This window comes from Benincasa hispida, chromosome 5, assembly GCF_027475165.1.
Source record: "Benincasa hispida cultivar pf3 chromosome 5, pf3_genome.v1.1, whole genome shotgun sequence".
NCBI classification, from domain to species: domain Eukaryota; kingdom Viridiplantae; phylum Streptophyta; class Magnoliopsida; order Cucurbitales; family Cucurbitaceae; genus Benincasa; species Benincasa hispida.
The window spans coordinates 22,703,706-22,729,002 of NC_143482.1; the positions used below are offsets into that span (position 1 = coordinate 22,703,706).

Here is a 25,297-nt window from a genome sequence, read left to right on the forward strand (position 1 = left end):
AAAGGGTAGAATATAAATTGATTACCTATCATATGATAAGTAGAGTCTAAGACCTATGTGGTAGAGGACGAAAAAAAAGACAACAATTCATGTTACCTAAACCAACAATGACTTGATAGATGTATGCGCGGATGATGAAGAATATGCTTTTGATGATTTCTGGTTCTGTTGAAATTTATCAAACTCATCTAGAGAATTAACAAATAGCTTCTTTGATGAACCCAAGATGGATGGAGTCCTCAATTGAACCACATTAGATTTCCTTACAACTTTAATTCTGTCGTAGGTCAAGGATGATTATATAAACACAAAATCTAATCAAAATAATGAAGTTAGACAACCACATTAGATATCCCTGATTGTGATGGTGTATACATGTATGTATAAGAAGGGAGGGATTACACGAGAGAGGTCGTTGGTTATGTGGTGATGTAAGAAGAATTCCTGAAGGAAAAATATTATTCATTAGTTGCCCATACATGAGGAGGAAGACTCCTATTTATATAGTTTTTAATACAAGTGGGGGTAAAAAGGGAATTAATCCAGACTTTTAAGTTTTACCCAATTACTCAATTAGCCACATTCTTCCTTACATCATGTGGGCCCTAGAAATATTGTTAGTAGGCCTTGAGAGTTATACGTTTACATATATACTGTTTTTCTGTCTGTAGGGGGCATCTTTTTGGCTGTAAACCGAGATTGGGTTCTCTTATGAGAATTGGGAGAGGTTGGGGAGCTCTTGAATCCTTCTCCATTGCTGTTGATAAATAAAATTGAGGCGAAGGGCCCAAGGCCCTATCAAAAGGACAAAAAGACCAATAAGCTATATATACATCCATACAACACTACTCAAAATACATTTTCTAGGCACTCGTCTGTGTATATATATATAGATGAGTGCCTAGCAAATTCATTTTGAGTAGTGTTGAATCTACTTTTGAGTTCATGGAAACTATTATTGATGATATTGGTGCAAAAGATTTTTTGGTGATGATTTAGTCTCATTATTTCAAGAAAGTGACGGAGAGATTTCTCATTCCTTCATCAGTGCCTAGCAAATATGCTTCTCTTATTGAACCTTGTGGTCTTGAGTTGTATAAAATTCTTCCCCTCCATTTCCAAGGCATTCGTTATTCATGTTTGTGCAACATCGCTAGTTAGAGATAAACTAGGATAATTAGTATGGTTATTAGAAGGGGGATATTAGTGAATAGTTAGTAAGTTTGTTAGTGCTTTTAGTTATAAATAGAGGGTGAGGGTTGGGAGCAAGGTGTGGACCATTTTAGTAGGATTTCAAATGTGGGAATTTTGGGAGAGTGTAGCCCTCTCGAAAGGCTACATTATTTTATTTTATTTTTTTTTTTTGGATATTGGGATGTATTTCTATCTTTTAATGTTCTTTGTTCTTGAGTTTTCTCAGTTTGATTACTCTATTGTATTTTTTTATTTGGGTTCAGTGGTTTCTGCTTGATGTTTTGAGGCCTAGTTCTGCTTTTCTCTTGGTATTTGTTCTTTATAACTGGGGCTCAGATCTTAGAGTTTTTCTCAGGTGTTGTCTATGGTTTGGTTTTCAGAGTGCTGTCTTTTGTGTTAAGTTTAGTCTTTTAGGCTCTCCCTTTGCTAGTTTCTTTTGTTCAGTTCGTTTGGTGTCTTTTGTTGTGGAAGTTATTTTCTGTAATTTGTATTTTGTTCTTTCTTGGTTGTCTTTAGTGGTTTCTTTGTGTTAGTCTCTTTTCATTTGTTGGGTCTTCTACATAATTCAAGCCCACAAGTGGAAGGGGTAGGTGGTATTATATTAAATTTACCTTCACCCATAAGTTTAAGTTTTTGATCGATCGGTGATTTAATAATTGTCTATTTTTCATAATACATAGATGAGCATTTAACTAAGGGTTGTTAAATAACAAGACAAATAGTAGACTATCTACATCAATGCACAATGTACACTAGCAGTGACCAATATATTTGTATGAATGTTCGTTCTCAATGTTATAACCATTGTATTGGCAGGTGCTTGAAACTGGAGATCTCCTGACTGAAGTCACTGAGAGTGTTGACTACTTTGTACAAGGGAGAACAGTTGCTGCAGGCAACTTGTTTGGAAGGTGAGTGCAACCGTATTTCAGTTATGTAAAATAGCTAATATGTGCTACATGATATTCTAGGATGTCAACTTTTATGATGTTCTGAAAATAGCGCTATCAACATGCACTAGGCAAAGGTTTAAGTAGAACACTAAAATTTTATTCTTCAAAAGGTAAGGAACTTCTAGACTCTATACCAAGGATTTTGAAAATTAAAGGAAATTCTAAAACTAAGATAAAATTTCCAAAAATAGTTTCCTATGCTAGAAAGGAAATCAAATGAAGCAAATAAAATCCTCCAATCAAAAGTCATCCTTGAAATCTAACAAATTAATAAATAAAAGCTTACTTTATCTTGAATGTTTATATAGCAGGTTATATTTTAAAGCTAGGTATCGAGAATGATTTTTCTTATTCCAACATGATGAGAGACTCGATATATATTCTCATATGTGCTGGAGTTATGCTATCAATCTAAACCTATATGTAAAGAATAAAATTACACAATATACAAGGAATGAAACTGAATTAATTCTCAAATTACAGCTGAATGAGTTAGCGTGATTTTCTGCCCATTATTTTATGATAAATAATAATGATTTTTATTTTTATTTTTATTTATTTTTTGGTTTGTCTATAATCTGTTTCTTTATTTCATTATCGTTGTTGGGTAATGTTTCTTTTGAAGAACAGTAAGGTTCTTTTTTTCAATGTTTTGATCTCTTGTTTGCCTCTTTAGGCGTCGAGTTATCCAGGTCTATGAAAGTGGTGCACGGATTTTGGATGGGTCTTTTATGACTCAAGATTTGAACTTGGTAGTCACTAGCAATGAATCTGGAAATGGTTCTGAAGGTTGTTGTACTGTGTTATCTGCATCTATTAGTGATCCATATGTCTTGCTGACTATGACGGATGGGAGTATTCGATTACTTGTTGGAGGTATGTTGAAGGATCTTTAAATTGTGAAATGGAGACAATATATATCACATTAGATTTGTTTACGTGTGTTGATATAGTTTAATTTACCACAAGCCATTAACTCAAGTTTTTTGGTCAATCGATGATTTAACAAGATTGTATATTGATTTTATATTGTCTCGTTAGGTGCTTCTTGCTAAGAGTCGTGTTTGCTCAACTAAATTTTTTTCTTTGTTAACAAGAGTGGTGCTTCATAGTTATCGGTAGTAGGGGTGTTCATGGGTTGGGTTGGGTTGGGTTGAAGATTTTTAGACTCAACCCAATTGTTCGGGTTGTAAATTTTTTCAACCCAAATAACCCTTATTAAAAAATGAACCCAACCCAACCCAACCATAAAATATTTGGGTTGGGTTGGTTCGGGTTAATCGGGTCATTTATTTAAAATTTTGTTCTAAAAAGAAGCAAAACGTAAATATGTAAAAATCTAATTTAATTATTTTCATATATTGAATTAAGATTAACAACTCAATTTCAATTTATATGGTGAAAATTTTCTTTCTAAAGTGCAAAGAAACTACTTTTAAGAGTTATTGAAGAATAAATTATTAAAAAAATATTGGAATTAAATAAAATTAAAATCAACATATGTATAAACAATTGTGTTATAAGTAATAAAAAAATATATTTAAAAGTTAATAATAAATTCGGATTGGTTCGGATGATTGGTTTGAGTTAAATTAGGTGAACCCATAAACCAACCCAACCCAACCCATAAAATTTTCATTTATTTAAGCACAACCCAACCCAAACTGCACAGGTTGGATTGGGTTGATCGGTTTTTTCAGGTCATCGGATTTTTTGAACACTCCTAGTTATCGGTGGAAGAACAACCCCGTGTCTATGGACCAAGCATGGTTTAATGATGGAGCACAAAGGAGTAAAATTGATGCCTAAAGCTTGGAATCTTGAGGCTTTTGGTAACCTAACCAACGAGAAGGCATCTCTCACTTAGGAGATCTCCATTGATTGATTTTGTTAGATTTCCTTTATAACTTTGTAATATTAGATTTGTATATTTATCATATATATTGGTAAGAATTTTTTGTTCTTGGTAGTTGGTCTATATTCTATGTAAGAAAACCTTGTATTTTTTTTTTTTTTTTAAGAAACAAGAAAGAACTTCCCATTGAAATGAAAAGGATTAAAAGTTTAGAAGATACAAACTCTTCCAACGAGAGAGAAAAAAAGATGCGATTGACAAATACAACCAAATAGAGATGAACTTTCAAACAACTTCGACTTGCAAGTCCTCCAAGTTTTGAAAGAACAAAAGATACAACAAAACTATCAAAGAAACCCGAAAAGCAACCACCAACCAATGAAAACAATAGACCAATACAGAGAAAACTGAAAACTCTTTAACAATGTCTGAACTAAAACTTTGATGAAAGAAGCTTTTGATGAACCATCACCAAGAAACTTGAAAAGAAAACCTTCTCCTAACACTCTAAGATCTTCCAATCGAAGAACGAAATAGAGCCTAACAAGTAATATTAACCCTCCACCATGTAAAACTTCCAAAAGTAGTGAACAAGAAGCTAACCACCCTTTATAAAGCAACCCCAGAAAGGGTACACAATCTCTAATAATCGAAGCAGAAATCCAATTATGATTGACAAACAAGTTACAACTCCTTAAAACTTTACGAGAGGGGAAATATAGTGACTTTTTTGAGGTGTAAACCACACGCCTTAATTAAAAATGAAATCTTTGAAGGAACTGAGGAAGGAATTATAACTGGCTCTTCTTGGACATCATCCTTAAATAGCGTCTCAAAAACATCAGCAAATGAGTCCACAAGATCAGGATCTTTTTAACACTCTTTCTTCTAAAAATGCTCCACACTACTCAAACCAACTTTGGAATCTCCATCGAAATCAAATGCATGAATAAGTGTAGAAAGGACAGGTTCCATAGGAGAAAAAAGCAAATAACCCCTTTAATTAGGTTAACATTATCTCCAGAAGAAGAAATAATTGACTGACTGAATGACTCAGAGGAGCAAGATGCTTGTCGATACGACACATTTTCTTGAGGCAAAATCTCATGATTTGACGATGCCATCAATCTTACAGAAGATTCTTCCAAAATATATGCGTTAAAATCTGAGTTTTGTGAACTAGAGAGGGAATTGCCTTCTGTGAACAAAAAAGGAGGATATGGTTCAAATCAGCAGGCTGTAAAAAATTCAAATCTTATGGATTTAACAATCGATCATTGTGCTGAATTTCTAAAATAGGAGATAAACATACATCACCCTTATAAAGCTTCTCAAAAAGCAAATTGAATCCGTGTTGACGCTTTTTTTTCCCTCCTGAAAAGGAAACAAAGCTTTTCATTAAAATAATGAAATGATACTAATGCTCAAAGTACAAAGACAGTAATAAAATAGAAAGCTTTTGATCAATGAGTATAAGAACTAATCAGAAAACAATAACATTCCAAAAACATAAATCTTCAATAGAGAATCTTGCAAAAGACTTGGAAGGAGAGCACCAAGAATAGACCTTAATCCGAGCAAGCTCAAACCAATTAAACCGAGGAACAGACACTGACTTGGGAAAAAAAATATTGAAAAAAACCTCAATGACCATAGCAACTGAGAGCTTGTTTTATCCCTTTGTAAATCCACAGGATTTGAAAAATGTACAGCAGATAAATCCCCATGAATAATATCTAGAAGATCTATTAAATATATATCACCGAAATGAAGTGAAAATTTTTCAAATTTTGCATAAAAAATCTCAACCTTAGCTGGAATAAGCCCACAAAGATTCTTCTTAACTTCAATTTTAGCAGTATAACAGTTAATGAAATTGAGTGTATTGGAAGAAATGCAAACCAAGCCTCCAAAATGCTGGCCAATAGCTTCAAAGCAATCTTTTCCAATAAGGCGAAGGAAGATTCTTCAAAGCACCAATCGCCATAACCTTCAATTAGCTTTGGATGAGAATGCTCCTCTTGTGACCAATTTTCAGATGAAAATTCCCAACTTGTCTCCACTTACCATCCAAAATTCAAATCTAAAAAGTCATTGCCTATTTTAATATTGCTTCATCATCCATGAATGGATTGAGAAAAATCTTGAATTGAAAACAGAGTCAAAGCAATTTTATCAGAAATTTGGTTGGAGAGAAATTAGCATATCTTTCAAGACAAGTTGCTTTATTGGTTTGATCAATTTGAGATTGCTAGAGTCAAATCTTCTTCTTGGTGGTCCATTTCCAAGAAATTCTCCGATTATTCAGTTCAAGATGTTTGTTTTAATTGGAATGCTTTCGTTTAATCTATGTAATTATATCTTTATGACATAAAGTATTCTATTGTCATTATCATATTTTGTTTTGGGATGTGATGAGGGTACTATGGGTATGTCGATCTAGTTGAGATAGCCAGGTGTACCTGCTAATCCTTAATTCTAGTTCTAGTTCTAGTTCTAGTTCTTGTTATTTTGTTGTATCTTTGTAATTTGAGCATTAGTCTCTTTTCATTTCATCAATGAAAAGTATTGTTTCCTTTTTTTTTTAATAAAAAAATTGAATATTCTTTAAAGAACCGTGAGCTAACAATCAATTAAAGGTCTTATTTCATTGTTTCTGTTTTCAGAAGAAAAATGAAAATAGTGAGCCAACGATCTGGAAACCACACAAAGTGACTGAAAATTCAGATCATCATCACTGTCTTTTCTCAGCCAAAAAGAAGAAACCTTATCCTGAAAATTTTCTACTACTTTCAAGGGATTAAGAGAATCAAACTTTAATTGCAACTTGTTCTCCAGAGATGGGAGGAAATCCTTTTCCATTTCCCGAAAACCCATCCAACCTTTTTTATCGAAGTGAGTCAGAACTTGCACAATCGCCAGCCAGAAGATGATCTAAATTTGGACAAGTGAATAGCCGTGAAGTCATCTTTAAATTTCTCTTGAACCATAGCAACTTCGAACCAACAAAGAAGAGGAGCTGAAAAAGGAACTTGCTGGTTACGTCCCATCTCTTCCATATAAATCAGACTCAGACCATTATCACCCCTAATTCTCCCTACATCAATTATACTCATCCTCGAATTTCATAAAGAAAAAGAAAATGGAAGGAAGCAAACATACGCCCAGAATCAAATAACTTTTTCCTACGAATAGAAAATACTTGAGAATGTTTTCAATCCATCAAAGAACCAATTTAGTGGCTTATGTTATTGACTACTTGGCTTCCTGAAATTTTCTAAATGCAGGAATAACATGCTTTCTTGATTTTCTAGTGACTTTAGAAAATTATGTTATAATTTGTAGAGAGTATTATGGCGCAAGAGAGTATTCATGGAAGCGGATATAATTGGTATACTTCGGGTAAATTTGGAAGAGGTCTTTGAAGTTCTTGGATCAACATTTCTGGAGTTTGGTTACGAGTAGACTATCTTGCTTCTTTTAAACTTGGCAATGGCAGTAGGATTTTTTTTTTGGCAAGATACTTGGATGAATACTTCTTTGAGTTCTCTTTTCCCAAGTTTACTTGGAATTGCTTCTCATCCCAAAGGCTCCATCCTAAATCATTGGGATCCAGTTACTCAGTCATGGTCAATCACGTTTGGAAGATTTTTGAAGGAAGATGAAGTGCTGGAGTTTTAACGGTTATTGGCATCTTTAGAGAGGGCCAAAGGGTGATTGATAGACAAGATACTAAGAGCTGGAAATTGGATTCTTTAGGTTCCTTTTCTGTTAATTCTCTTTTTGAACATTTGGTGATGTCGCCTCCCATAGATAATATGTTGTATAAAGCTTTGTGGAAATCAAGCTATCCAAGGAGAGTTATCATCATTATTTGGGTTGTGATTTTTGGGGTGCTTAGTTGTTCAAAGACTCTTCAAAGGAAGCTTCCAAGTCCTTCGATTTTGCCCTTAGTTAGTCCTCTTTGTTAGGTGGATAATGAAGACTCTCTACATCTTTTCTTTGAATGTTGTTATTCCATAGAACATTGGAGGAAACTTACTTTTCTTATGTTCAACTTTCTATGGGTTTTGAGTGATAACTTCAAGTCCAATGTCATCTGGCTTTTAGTGGGCCCTTCCTTAAAAGCTCAATCTTGGACTTTGTGAGCTAATGTGGTCAAAGCTGTTCTTTCTGAAATCTGGTTTGAGAAGAATCAAATGCATTTTTCATGATAAACCACTTCCTTGGTTTGATCATTATGAGATTGCTCAAGTTAAAGCTTCTACATGGTGCTCTCTCCAAATATTTTGCAGATTACTAAATTCAAGATATTTTTCTAAACTGGCTTCTATCTCTTCAAATATTTAAATCTTTGTTTAGTCTTGTATTACTCTTTTTGTACTGGCGAGTTTGAGTTTTATGTTTTGTTTCCTATTTTGTACTTTGAGCCTTAGACTTATTTCATTAATTCAAGGAAAAGCTTTGTTTCTGTTTTAAAGAAAAAGACAAATGTTAACAAGGAGTTCATCCTTTATTTCCGACACTGCTCGAATCGAACTGAAAGAAAAATGATTCAAATTGTGGTTTTGAATAAAAAATTGTTTGTATTGTATGATTCAAGATACTGTATTATATGACGTGTTCTTGAATTGGATTGTTTCAATTCATGAATCAGTAAATCTAAGAAAACACAGGCAAAATATTATTTTTGGGTTGTAGTGTTGTTTGAGCCGAAGAAGAAGGCCTCGTGAAGCAGTTAGTGACAATGTAGCATGGACAAAAAATCCCAGAACATGAATTCTTGGCTCGCTGGTGATTAGATGAAAAATTGAAAATGAAAGATGAATTGAAGAATGTTGAATAAGATAAAAGAGGAGGATAGGGTTTCTCGTTGAAGAAGAAAGCGAATGCACAAGAAAAAACAAATGAGGAAAATGAAATGACTGTTTGATTTGCGATACTTGATAGTCGGGACAAAATATTTTATTATAACAAAAAATATTCAAAATATCATTTAAAGCATACATCTTCCATTCTCTCTCTCAAACACATGCCATTTATCAAAGCTGATGAAACCTTTCATTTTCTTCAATCTTGGCAACTTGATAAATTTTATTTATTTTTTAATTACATTTTTGTTTTTTTCCCCTGCCAAATGATCTTGAAGTCAATGACTGATGTTAGTTGATGTTTTTCCATGCTTATTTTGAAGTTGGTTGATGTTTTCTTTTCTTGGATATTTGTAACTTTGAAGTTAGTTTATGTTTTAAATTTATTTTGGAGTTATTTATTGTTTGAGTATTTATTTCTCTGTTTTAAGCTTTGCAATTTATATTTATATTTAAATGGTATTTATCGAATTGAATCTTAATATACACAATACATAGCAATACAGGGATTTCAATACGCGTTCCATTTCAGAAGTTAACAATTATGTCACATGTCCTTGTCTATGTTTCTTGGGTTAAAACTTGTTTATTGTATAAGATCTTTGATGTTGTTTATCTTTTATATAAGGATAAGGGAATATTATGGTTCTCATTTATGTTTGAAATGTTCTGTTTCGTGTCAACATTTCATGTGGTTTCCTTTTGTCACAGATCCATCTTCTTGCTCAGTTTCTGTATCTGCACCAGCTGCCTTTGGTAGTTCAAGAAAATGTGTATCTTGTTGTACTCTTTATCACGATAAGGGCATTGAGCCATGGCTTCGGAAGACAAGTACAGATGCATGGCTTTCTACCGGAATTGGTGAGACAATTGATGGTACCGATGGCTCAGTCCAAGATCAGGGGGACATATATTGTGTTGCTTGTTATGATAGTGGAGACCTTGAAATATTTGACGTACCTAATTTCATTAGCGTTTTCTATGTGGATAAATTTGTTTCTGGAAAATCACATTTAGTTGATTTTCAAGTGTCAGACATGCAGAAAAATTCTGAGAAGGTTGATCAAAATTCTCAGGAATTGATTAGCCATGGTAGGAACGAAAGTTCACAAAATATGAAGGTTGTTGAGGTAGCCATGCAGAGGTGGTCAGGGCAGCATAGCCGCCCATTTCTTTTTGGAATATTGACAGATGGGACAATCCTTTGTTACCATGCTTATTTATTTGAAAGTACAGACAGTGCCTCTAAAATTGATGATTCGGTTTCCATGGAAAATTCTGTTAGCTCAAGCAATATGAGTTCTTCTAGGTTAAGAAATTTGAGATTTGTTCGTGTCCCCTTGGACATACAAGGAAGGGATGATATGCCAAATGGAACCTTGTCTCGTAGATTATCTATTTTCAAGAATATTTCTGGTTATCAGGGGCTATTTCTCTGTGGGTCAAGACCTGCTTGGTTTATGGTGTTTAGAGAACGGCTTCGAGTTCACCCTCAGGTATTTGTCTAATCTATTTCTAATATTGCATAAGATCTAGAAAGCATGAGGTGTTGGCATTCTTTTTGTTGTAATATTGTTCTGAAATATCAGTTAATTAGTTGTGCTTCATTTAGTCTTGCTCATGCGAAGGAATACCACTGGATCAATCATTTTTGTTTGATGTCGGCAAGTTGCTGTACCACCCAACTTGGATTCCTTGGGAAAATCTATCAACTACTTTAATGTTTTTTATTTGCGGGTCAGTGACAAGTCAAAAATTTCATTTTGTACTTGGGTTGGTTATTGTTATGAGCTATAAAGCACCGACACTCCTAAGATGGCCAAGTGTCAGTGTCGGACACGTGTCCGACACCGACACGTCTCGACACGCCTCCGACATGTGTCCGACACGCCAGCTAGCGTGTCGAATATTTTATTATTTTTTTAAATTTCCGATACGGCAGGGACACGGGTGGGACACGGTTGGGACACTTCTGGGACACTGCATTGCAAAATTAAAAAGAAAAAACAATGAAAGCTTATAAAACTAAAGTTAGCAGCCCAAAAGCATCTGCCCAAGCCCAAAACTTTTAGGTTTTTGTGTTTTTTATTTTAATTTCTCAAAATATATTATTCCTTTCCACTTTTCTTTTCTTCAAAATATCAAAACTCCCCGAGTCCCCACGCCCAAAACGCCACACCTCCACGCCCACTCGATCGACGGCTGGCCACACCTCCACGCCCACTCGATCGACGGCCGGCCACACCTCCACGCCCAAAACTCCACGCCGGCCACACCTCCATATTGGACCGTTAGTCATCTTATCTATGGTTGTGGTTGTATCTTGTATGGTTATTAATGGTGTTTTTAAATGGAATATTTCCCAATATGTTTATTTCACGACATATATTTAATTTTTTAATAAAAAAAAATAACGTGTCCCCGACGTGTCGTGTCCTACTTTTTTGAAAATTGGCATGTCGCCGTGTCGGTGTCGCCGTGTCGCGTGACGGTGTCCGTGCTTCTTAGGTTATGAGACCACCTAACCAGAAAACTCAAAGAAACAAAAAGAACGTAAAGATAGTAATATATTGCAATATTAAGAGAAGTTGCAATATGCCAATAGCCTTTTGAGAGGGCTACCTCTCTCCCAAAGCCCCACAATGGAAACGGTTGATTTATGCCCTAATTGTTGATCAATATTTTCTGTAATTATAATGTGATTGTTTGGTAGGATTTTTTATTTTATGTTTTTGGTCTTGCTTCTATTTAAGACAAACCATTTGTATGATTGTAAAATGTGAAAGAGAGGAATGTGGAAAATCAATTCGCGGACGACACTTTGATATTCTGCGGACGACACATTGATATTCTGCAAATATGAGGAGGAAATGTTAGCAAATTTAAAGAAAATCATAGAACTCTTTGAGTGGTGTTTAGGCCAAAAGGTGAATTGGGAGAAATTAGCTCTAATCTGAGTTAATGTGGAAAATCAGGACATCATTACAGCAGCTGCCAGATTAAATTGCAAAGTTGGCAGCCTACCTTTCAGGTATCTTGGTTTACCTTGGAGGGATATCCAAAGAAGGCTTCCTTTCGGCAATCGGTAATAGATAAAATCCGATTGAAGCTACACAAGTGGAGAGAAGGTACAATCTATCAAGAGGGAGAAGGCAACGCTTCGTAAGTTGGTCTTATCTAACCTTCCCACCTATTTTGTGTCCTCTTTCCTAATGCTGGAAAAAGTAGTAAACTCAATAGAATGTTTGATGAGAAATTTCTTTTGGGAGGGACACAAAAGAGGCAAAATAAATCACTTGATCAATTGGGAGGTGATATCTCGATATCAAAAGGATGGAGTTTGGGTCTCGGAGGTTTGAAGGTGAAAAACTTGGCATTATTAGCTAAATGGGGATGGAGATATTTTCACGAAGAAAGCTCCCTTTGGCACCAAGTCATCAAAAGTATACATGGAAAAGACTTGTTTAATTGGCACGCATCCGGTAAGGCCAACCAGAAGGGAGTGTTAAACAGACCCGATAAACGCTCTTGATCGTTAGAACCTGATGGTATTTTCTTGGTTAAATCACTGGTCAAACATCTCCAACATTCTTCCCCATTAAAAAGAAGATTGGAAAAGGCACTTTGGAAATCCAAGAGCCCGTGCCGAGTTAACATAACGGTATGGGTAATGATTTAGCTTTATTTAAACTGCTCGGAGGTATTACAAAGGAAACTCCCAAACCACTGATTGACTCCTTCCATTTTGTCCCCTATGTATGGCAGCAAATGAAACCCAGCAGCATTTATTCTTTGAATGTTTTCATGCTTTATCTTGCTGGAAGAGTTTACTAAAAATTCTGGACACAAGCTGGGTTTTCGGAAACTGCTTTCATGATAAGATTTTGCAGGTTTTGGAGGGTCCCTCATTGAATTCGGTTCCCAAGTTACTGTGGAATAATGTGATTAAAGCATTGTTAACAGAGTTGTGGTTTGAAAGAAACCAATGCGTATTTCACAACAAAGCAGCCCACTGGCAGGTTTGGTTTGAGTCAGCAAGGATCTTCCTCATGGTGTTCCCTTTTTAAGCAATTTGAAGACTATTCCGTGCAAGACATAAGCTTAAACTAGAGTTCCTTTCTTAAGCAAGATCATTAGCAATTATATTTGTACTTTCTTATCATTTGATGTACAAATTAGGAGTTAGGTTTTCGTCCGGTTTTGTGGCTGGGTATTTTTGGCTGTATCAGTTTTTGTAATTCTTGTACTTGGATTCATTGCACTTCGATATTTGTTCCCTTTCTTTTGGTAACAATTTTTTGGACATGATGCAGGTGGTTAGGGGGTGTCAATCTAGTTAAGATGTCCATGTGCACCTCCTGATCTTCTATATTGTAACTTGTACTCGCTTTTCATTATATCAATGAAAAACTCTGTTTCCATTTAAAAAAAATGTGAAAGAGAGGAATTATTAAAATAAGATTCCAATTTTACCAGTAAATGAAATAAACCCTAGAAAACACTAACCCTAGCCTCCGTTGCTTCAACTTCAATCGTCGTCGTCGTTCAACATCATTGTACAATGGCGAGTCATCTCAACATGTGGCCAGATGTTGCCACACGATAGAGGTTCCCTAACCTGTTTTGTTTTCTTTCTTGTGGAGTCTCCATCTGTTTTTTTTTTTTTTTTTTTTTTTTTTTTTGGGGGTTTTGTGTAGGTTTCTTCAAATCATTTTGTTTGTATCCTTATTTTTTAAATTGACAGTAAGCTACCATGTCAAATGACAAGTCATTATGGCCAATGCTTTAGACAATCTCAATACTCCGAACGTCCAAATTGTCAGACAACCTTTCATTTAAATCATTTGGGGGAGCAGCTAGATGCTTCCACATGACAGAGGTTCCCTGACCTGATTGGTTTTCTTTCATATGGAGTTTCCATCTGTCTAGTTTCTTCTTCTTCAAAAAGGGAAAAAATAACAGTAAGCTACCATGTCAAACAACAAGTTACAGATGGCCAAAGTTTCAAACAATCACAATACTCCAAATGTCCAAATTACTACGATCCAATTTATGGGAACAACTTCGTTTGTTGGTTCCAAAGTGTTCAGATGTATATACGTGGACAAGCCTACAAGGAAAACTACCAACATAGTACAACATTCATAAGGAAGGTGCCCAATCTATTTAGGTCGTGATGTTACATTTTTTGTAGAAGGTAGGTGGCAGATCTTGACCGTATTCTTTGGAGTTGTGATCTTGTTTATACTATTTGTGGTAGGTTTTTTTGAGGGGTTTGGCCTCGTTTTTGCTAGGCATGGGGGTTATAGAGAGATGATTGATGAGTTCCTTTTCCATCCTCCCTTCCATGAAATGGGCCATTTTTTGTGATAGGTGGGGTTATGTGCTATTTTGTGGTGCCTTTTGGGTTAGAGGAACAATGGAGTTTTTAGAGAGACTGACTGTTCTCTGAGTGCTTTTTGGTCTGTTATTAGATTTAATGTTTCATTGTGGGTGTTGGTGGAAAAGCTTTTTTGTAATTATTTGTTAGGTCTTAATGTATATGATTGGATATCAGTAGTTGGTTTCCACTTTTTGTGGTCATTTCTTGTTGTTCTCTGGTGTATTCTTTCCTTGGTCTCTCTCAATGGAAGCCTTAATAATAATAAAAAGTTACAACCACCGTAGTTCACCGTTGACTTGTACAATTACCTTTGTCGAGAAAAAGAATATCACATTTGGATAGTCTAATTCTTTGAAATATTCTATGAGGAAATGATCAACCAAGAATATGTTTGATTCAGTCATGATGTTAGTTTGAGTGTTTTGATTTGGCTAAGACTAAAGCTTCCCAATGTTGTTCTCTCTCTATTTTATTTGTGAATTATTCTTTTAATGATATTTTTATTCATTAGGATTCTTTCGTTTTCCTTAAGTAGTTTTTATTAAGCTTTTGGTTTCTTTTTCTATTTTTTCTTTTTTCACTCTTTTGGAGTTTATCTCTTTTTAACATTTTTGTTCCTTGTCATTAATTAGTAAAACGTTTGTACCTTGTAAAAAAAATGAAAATGTTTGATTCAAGAGTTCAAAATGAAAGAATTTGATAGTTAAAAATAAATTTTAGGAATATATGTGGTATATTCCTTAACTCTCAATCTTTTTATTTCTTTTTTCCATCTTTCTTTTAACCTGGATTTACTTTATGACAATTGAAAAAGAATGTGTTACTGAGAACTGCCTTGTCTTTCCCAGCTATGTGATGGACCCATTGTTGCCTTTACAGTGCTACATAATGTAAACTGTAACCATGGACTTATATATGTCACATCACAGGTCAGATATTCTTATAGTGTTCTGCTGTGATTCATTGAGCCTTTAACCAACGATTGTTGTGTATGATTCTTAGCATTTACTGGTATTTGCATGTCCTAGGGTGTTTTGAAGATTTGTCAACTTCCATCTACATCGAATTACGATAATTACTGGCCGGTACAGAAAGTATGTTTTGCCCTTCCTTTTCTAATTTTATTTTTATTTGAATCTGTTTGTCTTTCATTAACTTTAGCTGGTGCACAATATTGAACTTCTGCTCAGGTTCCACTGAAAGGAACTCCACACCAGGTCACCTACTTCCATGAAAAGAATCTGTACCCGGTTATAATTTCAGCGCCTGTGAGTACTTCTATATTTTCTTTCTTTCCATATGCTTACTTCAGCTGATGACTTGCTGACTGTGGATGACATCATGTACAGAGTTCGTGGCCTGGAGTTCAAAATAGATTTTTCTTTGATTGTCTTTAATTTTGGTTCCATATGAACTAATGACTTATTCTGGTGATGAAGCCTTTAATTGATGTAGACTACAAATATTGGAGAATTCTTAAAGGAAAATCTTATTAATTTGTTATTGACATATACATGAGAGGGAAGACTCCTATTTATAGAATTTTTAATACAAGTGGGGGTAATAGCAAGGTGGTCAATTTTCATTCTATAATCCAAATCTTGGTGCCAAAGTTGATGATTCACTTTTTGGTGATGTTAAACTTGGTAATCTTGGAAAGGTTCTTGGTCGTCATCAAGTCTAAATTGTAGGTGATGCGACCATTATGATAAGTTGGATAGGTTTCTTGAAAATGGAGATACTGAATTTGATAATCTTGAAATGGGTTGCCTATGATTTCATCATTTGAAGAATCTGAATTGAAACCCAAGTGTTTGTGAAGAAAAGGTCTCTGTTGGAATATGTGAGGGGCTGGAGGTTGAATTTGAACATAATTTCCTGGCTGTACTTCTTGGTGAAAGCCCCTGGGGATTTCTTGCTACACCCCTCTTGGAAGATTTTGACAATTTCTTGATTACCAGCCAAGTTAAATTGTGGATGTCTTTGTTGTGATGCTGTCTCCTTTGTTCTTGATGTTCTTAAATCTTGGCATCATGTTCTTGAATCTTGGCAGCACGTTCTTGGACATGATGTTGATTGCCCATTTGATCTAGAAACGGTTCTTGAACCCATTCCTTGACTTTCTTGGATCGGTGTTGTTGATCATGATTTTCATAGGAAACCGAGAAAAACCTTGCCAACCAACTTCTTCGTCCTCTGATGTTTCAAAATCAAACCAACTACATGTGGAATAGGCCTTACTTGTGGACAATTGGGAACTTGAAGATGGCATGGAATGTGTTTAGGCTTCGAGACATCTCTGTTTTGCACTTTTTGAAGTAATCTTGCTGGTTCTTGGTTTCTTGGAAGAACTCGTTGAACATCTTCTTGCCTCTGTTTCTAAGGTTTTCTTGATTGAAGATAAGATTATCTTGGATTCTTGGTTAATTATTGGCTATCTTTCCTACTTTCAAAGTTAGTTTCTCAACTGATTGGTGCATAACAACCATTGGAGTTTGCATTGCAATCATCTTATCCAATAAACCACTCACAGAAGTTTCTAAATTTCCAATTCGTTGATTCAAGGTTTGAGGAGAAGTAGAGAGAGATGCTTCCGCATCTTGAGGTTGAGGGTCGAAGAGCTTACCGGAGCCTTTACCTGCCATTAGGTCCCTTCACGAGTGTGCTCTAACACCAAATTGATGTAGACTACGAATCTTGGAGAATTCTTGAAGGAAAATCTTATCATTTGTCATTGATACATGAGAGGAAAGACTCCTATTTATAGAGTTTTTAATACAAGTGGGGTAAAATGGAAATTAACCTAGACTTTTACCCAATTACTCAATTATCCCTATTCTTCTTACATTATTAATACTTGATAAATTCGTACTTCGTCCTCTCCCATTCATCCTGATGCACAAAAGGATTTGAAAAATACCTCAAAATTTTATTAGCCACCACATGGGAAACTACCTTCATATTTATAGGTATGAAGGCAGTAGCTAAAGTACAAGTCAGTTAACTGGCTGTTACAAGGGTAAAAGTAGGCTAAACTTTGCTAAAGAAAAGCAAACTAAAAAAAGGCAAACGGATCAAGAAAGACTACATGCACCCGAATACTAGATCTAACCCAAGAACTATACTGCCAAGACTAAAAGATAATGCAAGAAAAGACAAGGCAAATAACACCCGAGAAAGGCCAAGAACATGAGGATGTTCCTACATTAAACCCCTCCATTGAAAAGGAACCTTGTCCTCAAGTTTAAACAGCCAAGGAAAACTCATCTGGAGCATGAAAAGGAGAAAGATTCGAGATGATGAAGATAGAATTGCTGCACATAGAAGGAGCAAGATCATTATTGTAAGCATTCAGACTGATATTGGATAAGAAAGAAAAGGGTCCAGTTGGAAGACAAGCAATTCACAAATGGACCATGACCAGAACTTCATTAGTAAACATCTCGTCGATGAGCATCATCTCGACGTTGGTAGAATGCATTGGCCTCCTCAAGATGCTTGGACTTCATCATGCAACTCCTGAATAATGAAAGTCATAAGATTTGCTTAAGCTCAGTAGGACGATTTCAAATGATGACTTCCTTGTGGATTGATTGGCCATATGATTGAAAGCAAATTCACCTTGAGGAAGGCAACGATCCCATTGCTTAGGGTTGTTGCCACTTAAATATCGAACCAAGTTCTGCAAAGTACAATCGATCAACTTAATTTTGCCATCAGTTTGAGAATGACAAGTGGTGTTGAAAAGTAAACTAGCGTCAAACTTTTTCCCTAATGACTTTCAAAAGTAACTAATGAATTTCACATCTCTATCTTAAACAATAGATTTAGGAATACCATGTAAACGAACAATTTCTGGAGAGGGGAGGTGAGAATCATGTAAAGTTTTGAAGTCTTTTTGCAAGGAATAAAGTGGATCATTGTACTAAATCTATCAACAACTACAAAAATAGAATCAAATCCTCTAAAACAAAATCCATGGAAATATCTTCCCATTTAGTTTCTTGAAAAGGAAACAAAAGTTTCACTGATATAATGAAAAGAAACTAAATGCTCTAATATATAAGACCTCCAATTTATTTATTATTTTTTTTTTCAGAAAAGAAAACAACTTTTCATGGAGAACAGAAAAGAGACTAATGCTGAAAAATACATCAACCTTCAAGAGACGAGAGAAATTGAGAAAATCAAAAGAAGATAATACTGTTGCGATGCAATGAAAAGAAAACACCAAAAAGCAAACTCTTAAAACCTAACAAACCAACTCTAGAAAAGAAACCCAAAGCTAGAGAATGCATAAACTTTAAAGCCAAAGCCAATTGAAGACCATCAAGAAGACAAGGAAAGAAGCTCTTGAGGACCAAACCACAAAGCAAACCAACTTTTAAACTGTCGCTTCCAAGCTTGCAAGTATTATGAAAAATAACGCAACTTCTTAAGGGCTAAATAGTCAGGCTTAGTCACAAAAACACAAGAACTCCAAAGTAATAATTCTAGTTTTGGAACAAACCACCTAGCTCTTCTTTAATTGAAGTTTGAAAGAGAACGAGGTGGCATTGATTTCAATTGCAAACCACATTTTTCATTCAAAGTAGAGAATTTGGCAGGGATTATGGGTGAGTTTTTTGCTTGAACATTTTCACCATTTTCAAACAAGGTATCAAAATTGTTTGTAAAGTAAACCTCTGAAGTCTCCTCAACAAGATCTTTTTGTGCCTGAGAGTCCATAATATCCTCACCACTTACACTAATAGCTAAATCTCCATTAGAGTTGAAATTAGAAAGACTGTCCAATAGATGGGGGATGACTAGTTTATAAACTCCTTTAACAAAAGAAATATTTGATCCTAGGATATTAGTGACTGATTGGCTAAAATTCGTACCATGAGGCAAAAGATGTAGATTGTCTTCCGATTGTGATTCTACTATTAGGGGACATGTATAAGACCTCTCAAGATCATCTGAATTGAACTTTAAATGTTTCTTTGCAGATAATTGCTTCTTTTTTCACCGGTAAAAAAGAGGATAAACTTGCAAAGATCTTTCAATGCCCACATCCTCTTTACCGCTCTTTAAATCAATAGACTGTAGAGTGCTAATACTTCCAAAGGCAATTAACACTTCCTATGGGAAGCTGAACCACGTCATTCAAAGCCGAAACAAATTTGGGTTCCTTGTCTGACTGAATGGGAACAAGACCTCCAATTAGAAGTCAAAAATAAGATGGGATGAAACCTTATCAGAACAAAAGTGAGCGTATACTCTTCCTGAAGCTAAATGGTAAAAAATAATATCTTGTTGGCCGAGACATCAATTGGGCCTTTGGAAGTGGAACCCGTGCTAGCATTAAAATAGTTATTGGTTCGTTTCTCTTTCTTCTTTACAACGGCTGAGAATTAAACTGATTTTTGTTCATATTCATGACTTTGAACTGGCAAACCATCCATTAATTTTAAAAAAATGTTCATCTTCCTGCATCCCTCAGCCGTCAATCTTCGTTTTCTCTACATTGCAATTGCTCTCTCTGTCCATACCCTATTTCTGTTCTTCCCTGCTGCTCCTCGTTTTCAGCTTCGACCTCCACGCCCCATCAACTTCCGTCCTTTATTTCGTCTCTGACCTTTCCCCTCTGCCTTGTCTTTGGCTGCCACAGACGTCTCCCAACCACCAGTCCTTGCCCTTTTCTTGCAACTAGTTCATATTAAAGTTTGAAGAAACATGTCGTAGAGAATAATAATTGGTTTGCACAGGTACACCAAGAGCAAATCATATGAAGGGTGTTGTTACTGCTAGAAAATAGAGATGATCAAGAGTAGTTTGAAGGATTAAAATTTTTTTCTAGCTATTGAGTTTTTGGTTAAATCCTTGAGGAAACATCCAAGGCAAAAATTTTTGACCAGTTTTAGGTTAAATCCATGAGGAAGTAGACATGAGATTGTTCATTAGTGTTACAAAACTCAAGAAGAACAATTGGTTGAGACATTTGCTTTGAGGAACTTATGGCTGTAAGGGGTCTTAGTGTACATATTCGACCAAGATCGATTGTTTACATGAAACATGCTACTTAGAGTAAAGAGACAAGGAATTTGTGATAATTGGAGATTCTTGAAATTCTGGGGATTTGAAAGTTCTGAAGAGTCTAGATTGTGACGATATAGCTATTATGAGTATTTGCTTTTACACAGAATTCAGTATAAACATGCTATAGATTAATTTTTTTTTTTAATTTATAAAAAGAAAATAATGTAAAAAATATAGGTGAAGATACTTCGTATCCCCACCATTTTCTACATGCCAACAATTAAGGTGACGAGAATGGCAAGGATGCCTAACAGTACAAATCTGCTTGAGCGGAGTGATGAAAAAGCAAGCAAATTACATTGCCATTGTATACAAATAGTAATTCTTGGATTGCTTATGTCTTAAATTATTTTGTATGTTCTTCCTTCTCCTATTCCTGTTTCTATTAGCCATGAATTATGAACAATGGTCGCTGTAAGGTGGAATGTTGTTCCTTTCCAAACAATAACAATAATTATAATAATAAATAAATATATTTTTTTTCATTTTCAGTTATGGGGGATTTCTTCCTATTAGTGAATAATATACTCTTCATTTGGGAAAGTAGAGAAATTTCCTTTTGATTACTATTAATGTTGACTCTTACCACGCAATACGTTGATCGTTAATGACTTGCCATCTGTGGGAATTAATTTAATTCATCTATGCTTTTCTTCCCTATTGGAGTGCAAACTTATGCTGTAACAGTGATGCGGCATATATTCTGCAGGTTCAGAAGCCATTGAATCAAGTGCTATCATCAATGGTTGATCAAGATGTTGGTCACGTTGAGAATCATAACTTGAGTGCTGATGAGCTGCAGCAAACTTACTCTGTGGAAGAGTTTGAGATTCGGATTTTGGAACCAGAAAAATCTGGTGGCCCTTGGCAAACTAGGGCTACAATTGCTATGCACAGTTCTGAAAATGCCCTTACCATTCGTGTTGTTACACTGTTGGTCAGTTCTTTTGCTTTTCTTTCCTTTTCTTTGTTAGTCATTCTTGGTGATCCTATATTCCACAAATTTCTAGCTCTTTCTTTTGGAGTTCTCTTTAACAGGGATAGGGTATGGTGAGTTAATAGTTGAAGACAAAAGAAAGAGTCATATTTCTTATTTAAATATAATATATTGAAGGTATAAGGTTCTTTGATCATTCCTTATTTATTTATTATTTATAAATAAGGAATAAATGGGTAAAAAAGCTAGCATAATTATTTTCATAAATATGGACAGCTACTGTTTTTTAATTATTATTATAATGTGTATATTATATTGTGAATGGATGTAAGTGTCTTGCATTCACAAGTTTATTGATATGTTGTCCTTTAATGTATTTAGGGTTCCATGTATGCATGTATGGATGCTTCAGAATATGAAATGACGATGATTCTTCTTCCAAATGATCTATTAGTTCACATGTCATCTAAGTTTTGCTAGAATTCCTACCAAGGCTATTTAGTTTACTCTGGCAAGAATAACTTTTGTTTTAGTACTAATGTGATGCTATGAGAATTTGAAATTTTGACCTCAAGGGAAGGAATGCATGTTAATTACTGCTGAGTTACACCCATGTTTGCTCTCTTGCAAGAGTAACTATGGTTGGAAATTTGGAACATCACTCGTGGCTGTAAGATGGATCACCCACCCAAGGATGATAATCATCATTTGGAGAGTTGACGCATGTCTCATAAACTTAATAGCTCTTCTTCAAGATCACCAGCATATGGCTCTCCTAATCTCCTCTCACGTTCCCCTCCCCCATCCCAACCTTCCCAACCAGCCTTCTTACCAGAGCTTCCTATCCTGAAAATGGCCTCTGAAAATCCAGCCATCTCTCACCATGAATACTTCTAGAATAGTAATCATTGAAGAAAAGCTTTTCGATTAAGATAGACCCAAACTCTCGAGGTTCTGGAGCGTGTATCACTGAATCTACAAAGGACAAACCTTCTTTATTTCAGTTCATTGGAGCACTTTGAGATGGATCACCGGTAGTATCAAACCCCTACTGACCATGCCTTTGAACAAGAGGTTCTTCAAAGGGTTGAGACTAGATGACCAGCTTGTGTGGCTTGAAAAGATATCAAGAAAAAATGACTACTCTGTGGAGATTGCCAAGCTTATTATAATGGGAAAAAATTGTATTCTGATACCATCTAGAGAGCAAAGAAAAGGATGGAAAGACTTAATGGGACTTACTGCTTTTTATAAGTTTGAAGCTATGGGCATCCGCATTATGGAGGACACAAACCCACGTACAAGGAAACTTTTCTTCACAAAAAAAAAAAAAAAAAAAAACAAGCCAACAAGGAAAAGGTTGATGTAAAAACAAATAGTCAACAAAGATCTTTTAATAGGCTGCCATCCTCCTTTAATGTTGTTCCAGGTTTCCAGCCACCTCAGTATTGTCCAACCTCTCAAGGCCTTTGACTAATATTACTGTTTTGGAAAGGAAGAATTTTCATGGTGACTGGTGTCACAATCGCTCTTTCGGAAGCTTCCCTTAGCGATTGTGCGGCACTTGTTCCTGCTCACGAACAAGTTAGCCAACTCGAATACGGACTGCCGGTGGCACACCGAGTGCCTCTCGCAACCTCCACCCCCGTTTTAGGGAAAACGGTTTTAGAAAATGGGTTTGGAGAAAAGGTTTTCGTAAGAAGTTTTTGTGAGTGTGAATAAAGAAAGAAAGATTGTAGTAGGCTAGAAAGCAATAAGCAACAACAACAGCTTTATAGAGTACTACTCCGAGTATGGGGAAGTGATGATTAGTCTTATCCCCATATAGTGCATTCTGAATAAAAAGCCAACTGGCACCCTTGCATATGCAAAAGGGCGAGTGGTCACTTACAATGAAAATGTAAAGAAAGCAAGCTAACTAAGCTATTACAACACATGATATGAAAGTATGCTAGAAGGGGGTTGGATCGGGCATGCGGCCATGGGCAACATGCCCTGGACAAGCATGACCGTGACAACTGGCATCCTTCAAGCGATGCAATAAAATGTAACATCTGATTGCTCCATTGCACCATTCCAACCTAATAAGGCCATTATGAGATGCGAGGACCAAGAACAAGCCAAAATCGGGTTCTTACAAAGGTTGGCAAAGAGCGGGCTCTTATCAACTACAATACTCACCGTGGAGCCATGGTGAGTACTTTAGTGACCAAGTTGTGCCTTCTTATGGTTGATGGATCGAGGTACGTGGTCTACCTTTTAATATATGGAGTTTGGAACCCTTCAACTTCATTGGTGAAGCTTGCAGAAGTCTAATAGAGGTAGGCAAGAAAACTTCATTGAGGATTGAAATCACCACATATGTATTCTTGTCGGAGTTTATGGTAAAATGGCAAAGCCAATGTCGAAGAAAAACATGTCTATTGAGGCACTTTGCATAAATAATGGAGCTTTTAGCAAAGTTGAGAAACCGTACCATGAAAAGCAGCTTTTGAGAAATAAAGTAGTCAATGGCCATGCAGCGCACCTTATCCTCAATAATGGCCCTGTGTGTACTTTCATCCGAGGTGGCTCTTCTAAATCACCATTGCGTTTTATTTCTTAGACCATTGATTTCATTGCCTCTCATGCATGGATTCGAGTTGGTAATGTCACTTCTACTTCTTTTTGGAAGGTTCCTTGGCTAGATTGTGGTATTCTCTGCAATGTTTTTCCTCGATTATTTGGTCTTGCACTTCATCTTGATTTTATTGTGGCTATTGCTTGGGTGGCTGATATTGAAGCTTGGGACTTGCACTTTCGCCAAAATCTCAATGGTTTGGAGATTGTTGAATGGGCTTCTCTATCACATATCTTATTATCGATTAGGTTGGGTCCCATATCCGATTCTTGGTCTTGGGCTTTGGATTCCTCATCGTCTTTCTCTTTTAAACCCCTTTTAGATGTTATGGTTGGTGTGGCTACGCCTCTTGCTAAAGACCTCTATTATATTATTTGGAAAGATTTTTAATCGTAAAAGGATAAACATTTTCTTTTGGGAGCTTAGTCTTGGTGCAGTCAATACAGCTGATCGGATACAGCACAAGATGCCTTATATGTCTCTTTCACCTTGTTAGTGTATTATGTGTCGGTGTCATGAGGAATCTTCTGCTTATTTGTGGATAACTCTTTTGTTTTGGCACATTATCTTGGAGGCTTTTGGTTGGTCCTTGACAAGCTCTAACCATATTTTTTATATATTGGCATCCTTTATGGTGGGTCATCTTTTTTATGGTACCAATGTTTGTTGTGGTTGGTTCTTACGCGTACTTTCTTTTGGACCCTTTGGTGTGAGCACAACGGTCGTATTTTTAAGGATTCTTACTCCCATTTTGATAGATTTATGGATCTGATTTTATCTACAACTTTTTATTGATGTAAGGATAAACACACCCTTTTTATCGTTTCAGTTTATCTTATTTAGTCTCCAATTGGAAATGGTTCTTGTAATCGTCTATTGGCTTATGGGGTTTCCCCTATTTCATCCCCATGTACCTCACCATCCTCCATCACAAAACCTTTCGTCCTTTTGGAACCTATACAACCATCTGCCCCACCTATCGATGAAATAGTAAACCTTCCTTTGCCTCCATTAGACATCCCATCACCTTCATCCACCCCTAAGTTATCATCAGAAAAGATAACTTGAAACCACAAACCAAGTTACCAACCCTTTTCATCTCTGGCAATAAGCACTTTACATCCACCGACCCTTACCATCAAAAGTTGATACCGATTACTTCTTGTATAGCCCCAATCAAAGCGCCCACATCTCTCCCTCTCAATCCATGTTGTTGGAACCCACTCATGCACTTTGGTGTGATTTTATCTCTCCAGCCTCTTTGGGCAGATGCTCCTTCAACCCAATGCCTCATTTAGTGGCTTTGGCCCCATGGTCTGAAGACTGTCTTTGTAGTTTGTATTGTGACTTGACAATATCCAGCTCGGAAAAATACAGACAAGCTCACGACAAGATAGAAGATT

The 25,297-nt window shown here is 35.8% G+C and overlaps 1 protein-coding gene across 3 annotated transcripts in view; it reads left to right on the forward strand.

Moving 5' to 3' along the window:
- Positions 1-25,297, forward strand: part of CPSF160 (cleavage and polyadenylation specificity factor 160) — a 61,398-nt gene that overhangs the window by 28,758 nt on the left and 7,343 nt on the right. For all 3 annotated transcript variants that reach the window (XM_039031794.2, XM_039031796.2, XM_039031795.2), the window contains exons 15-21: positions 2,011-2,105; positions 2,824-3,023; positions 9,585-10,369; positions 15,105-15,185; positions 15,285-15,350; positions 15,447-15,524; positions 21,047-21,274. In XM_039031794.2, coding sequence (XP_038887722.1) covers positions 2,011-2,105; positions 2,824-3,023; positions 9,585-10,369; positions 15,105-15,185; positions 15,285-15,350; positions 15,447-15,524; positions 21,047-21,274 — 1,533 coding nt within the window. The remainder of the gene's footprint in view (positions 1-2,010; positions 2,106-2,823; positions 3,024-9,584; positions 10,370-15,104; positions 15,186-15,284; positions 15,351-15,446; positions 15,525-21,046; positions 21,275-25,297) is intronic.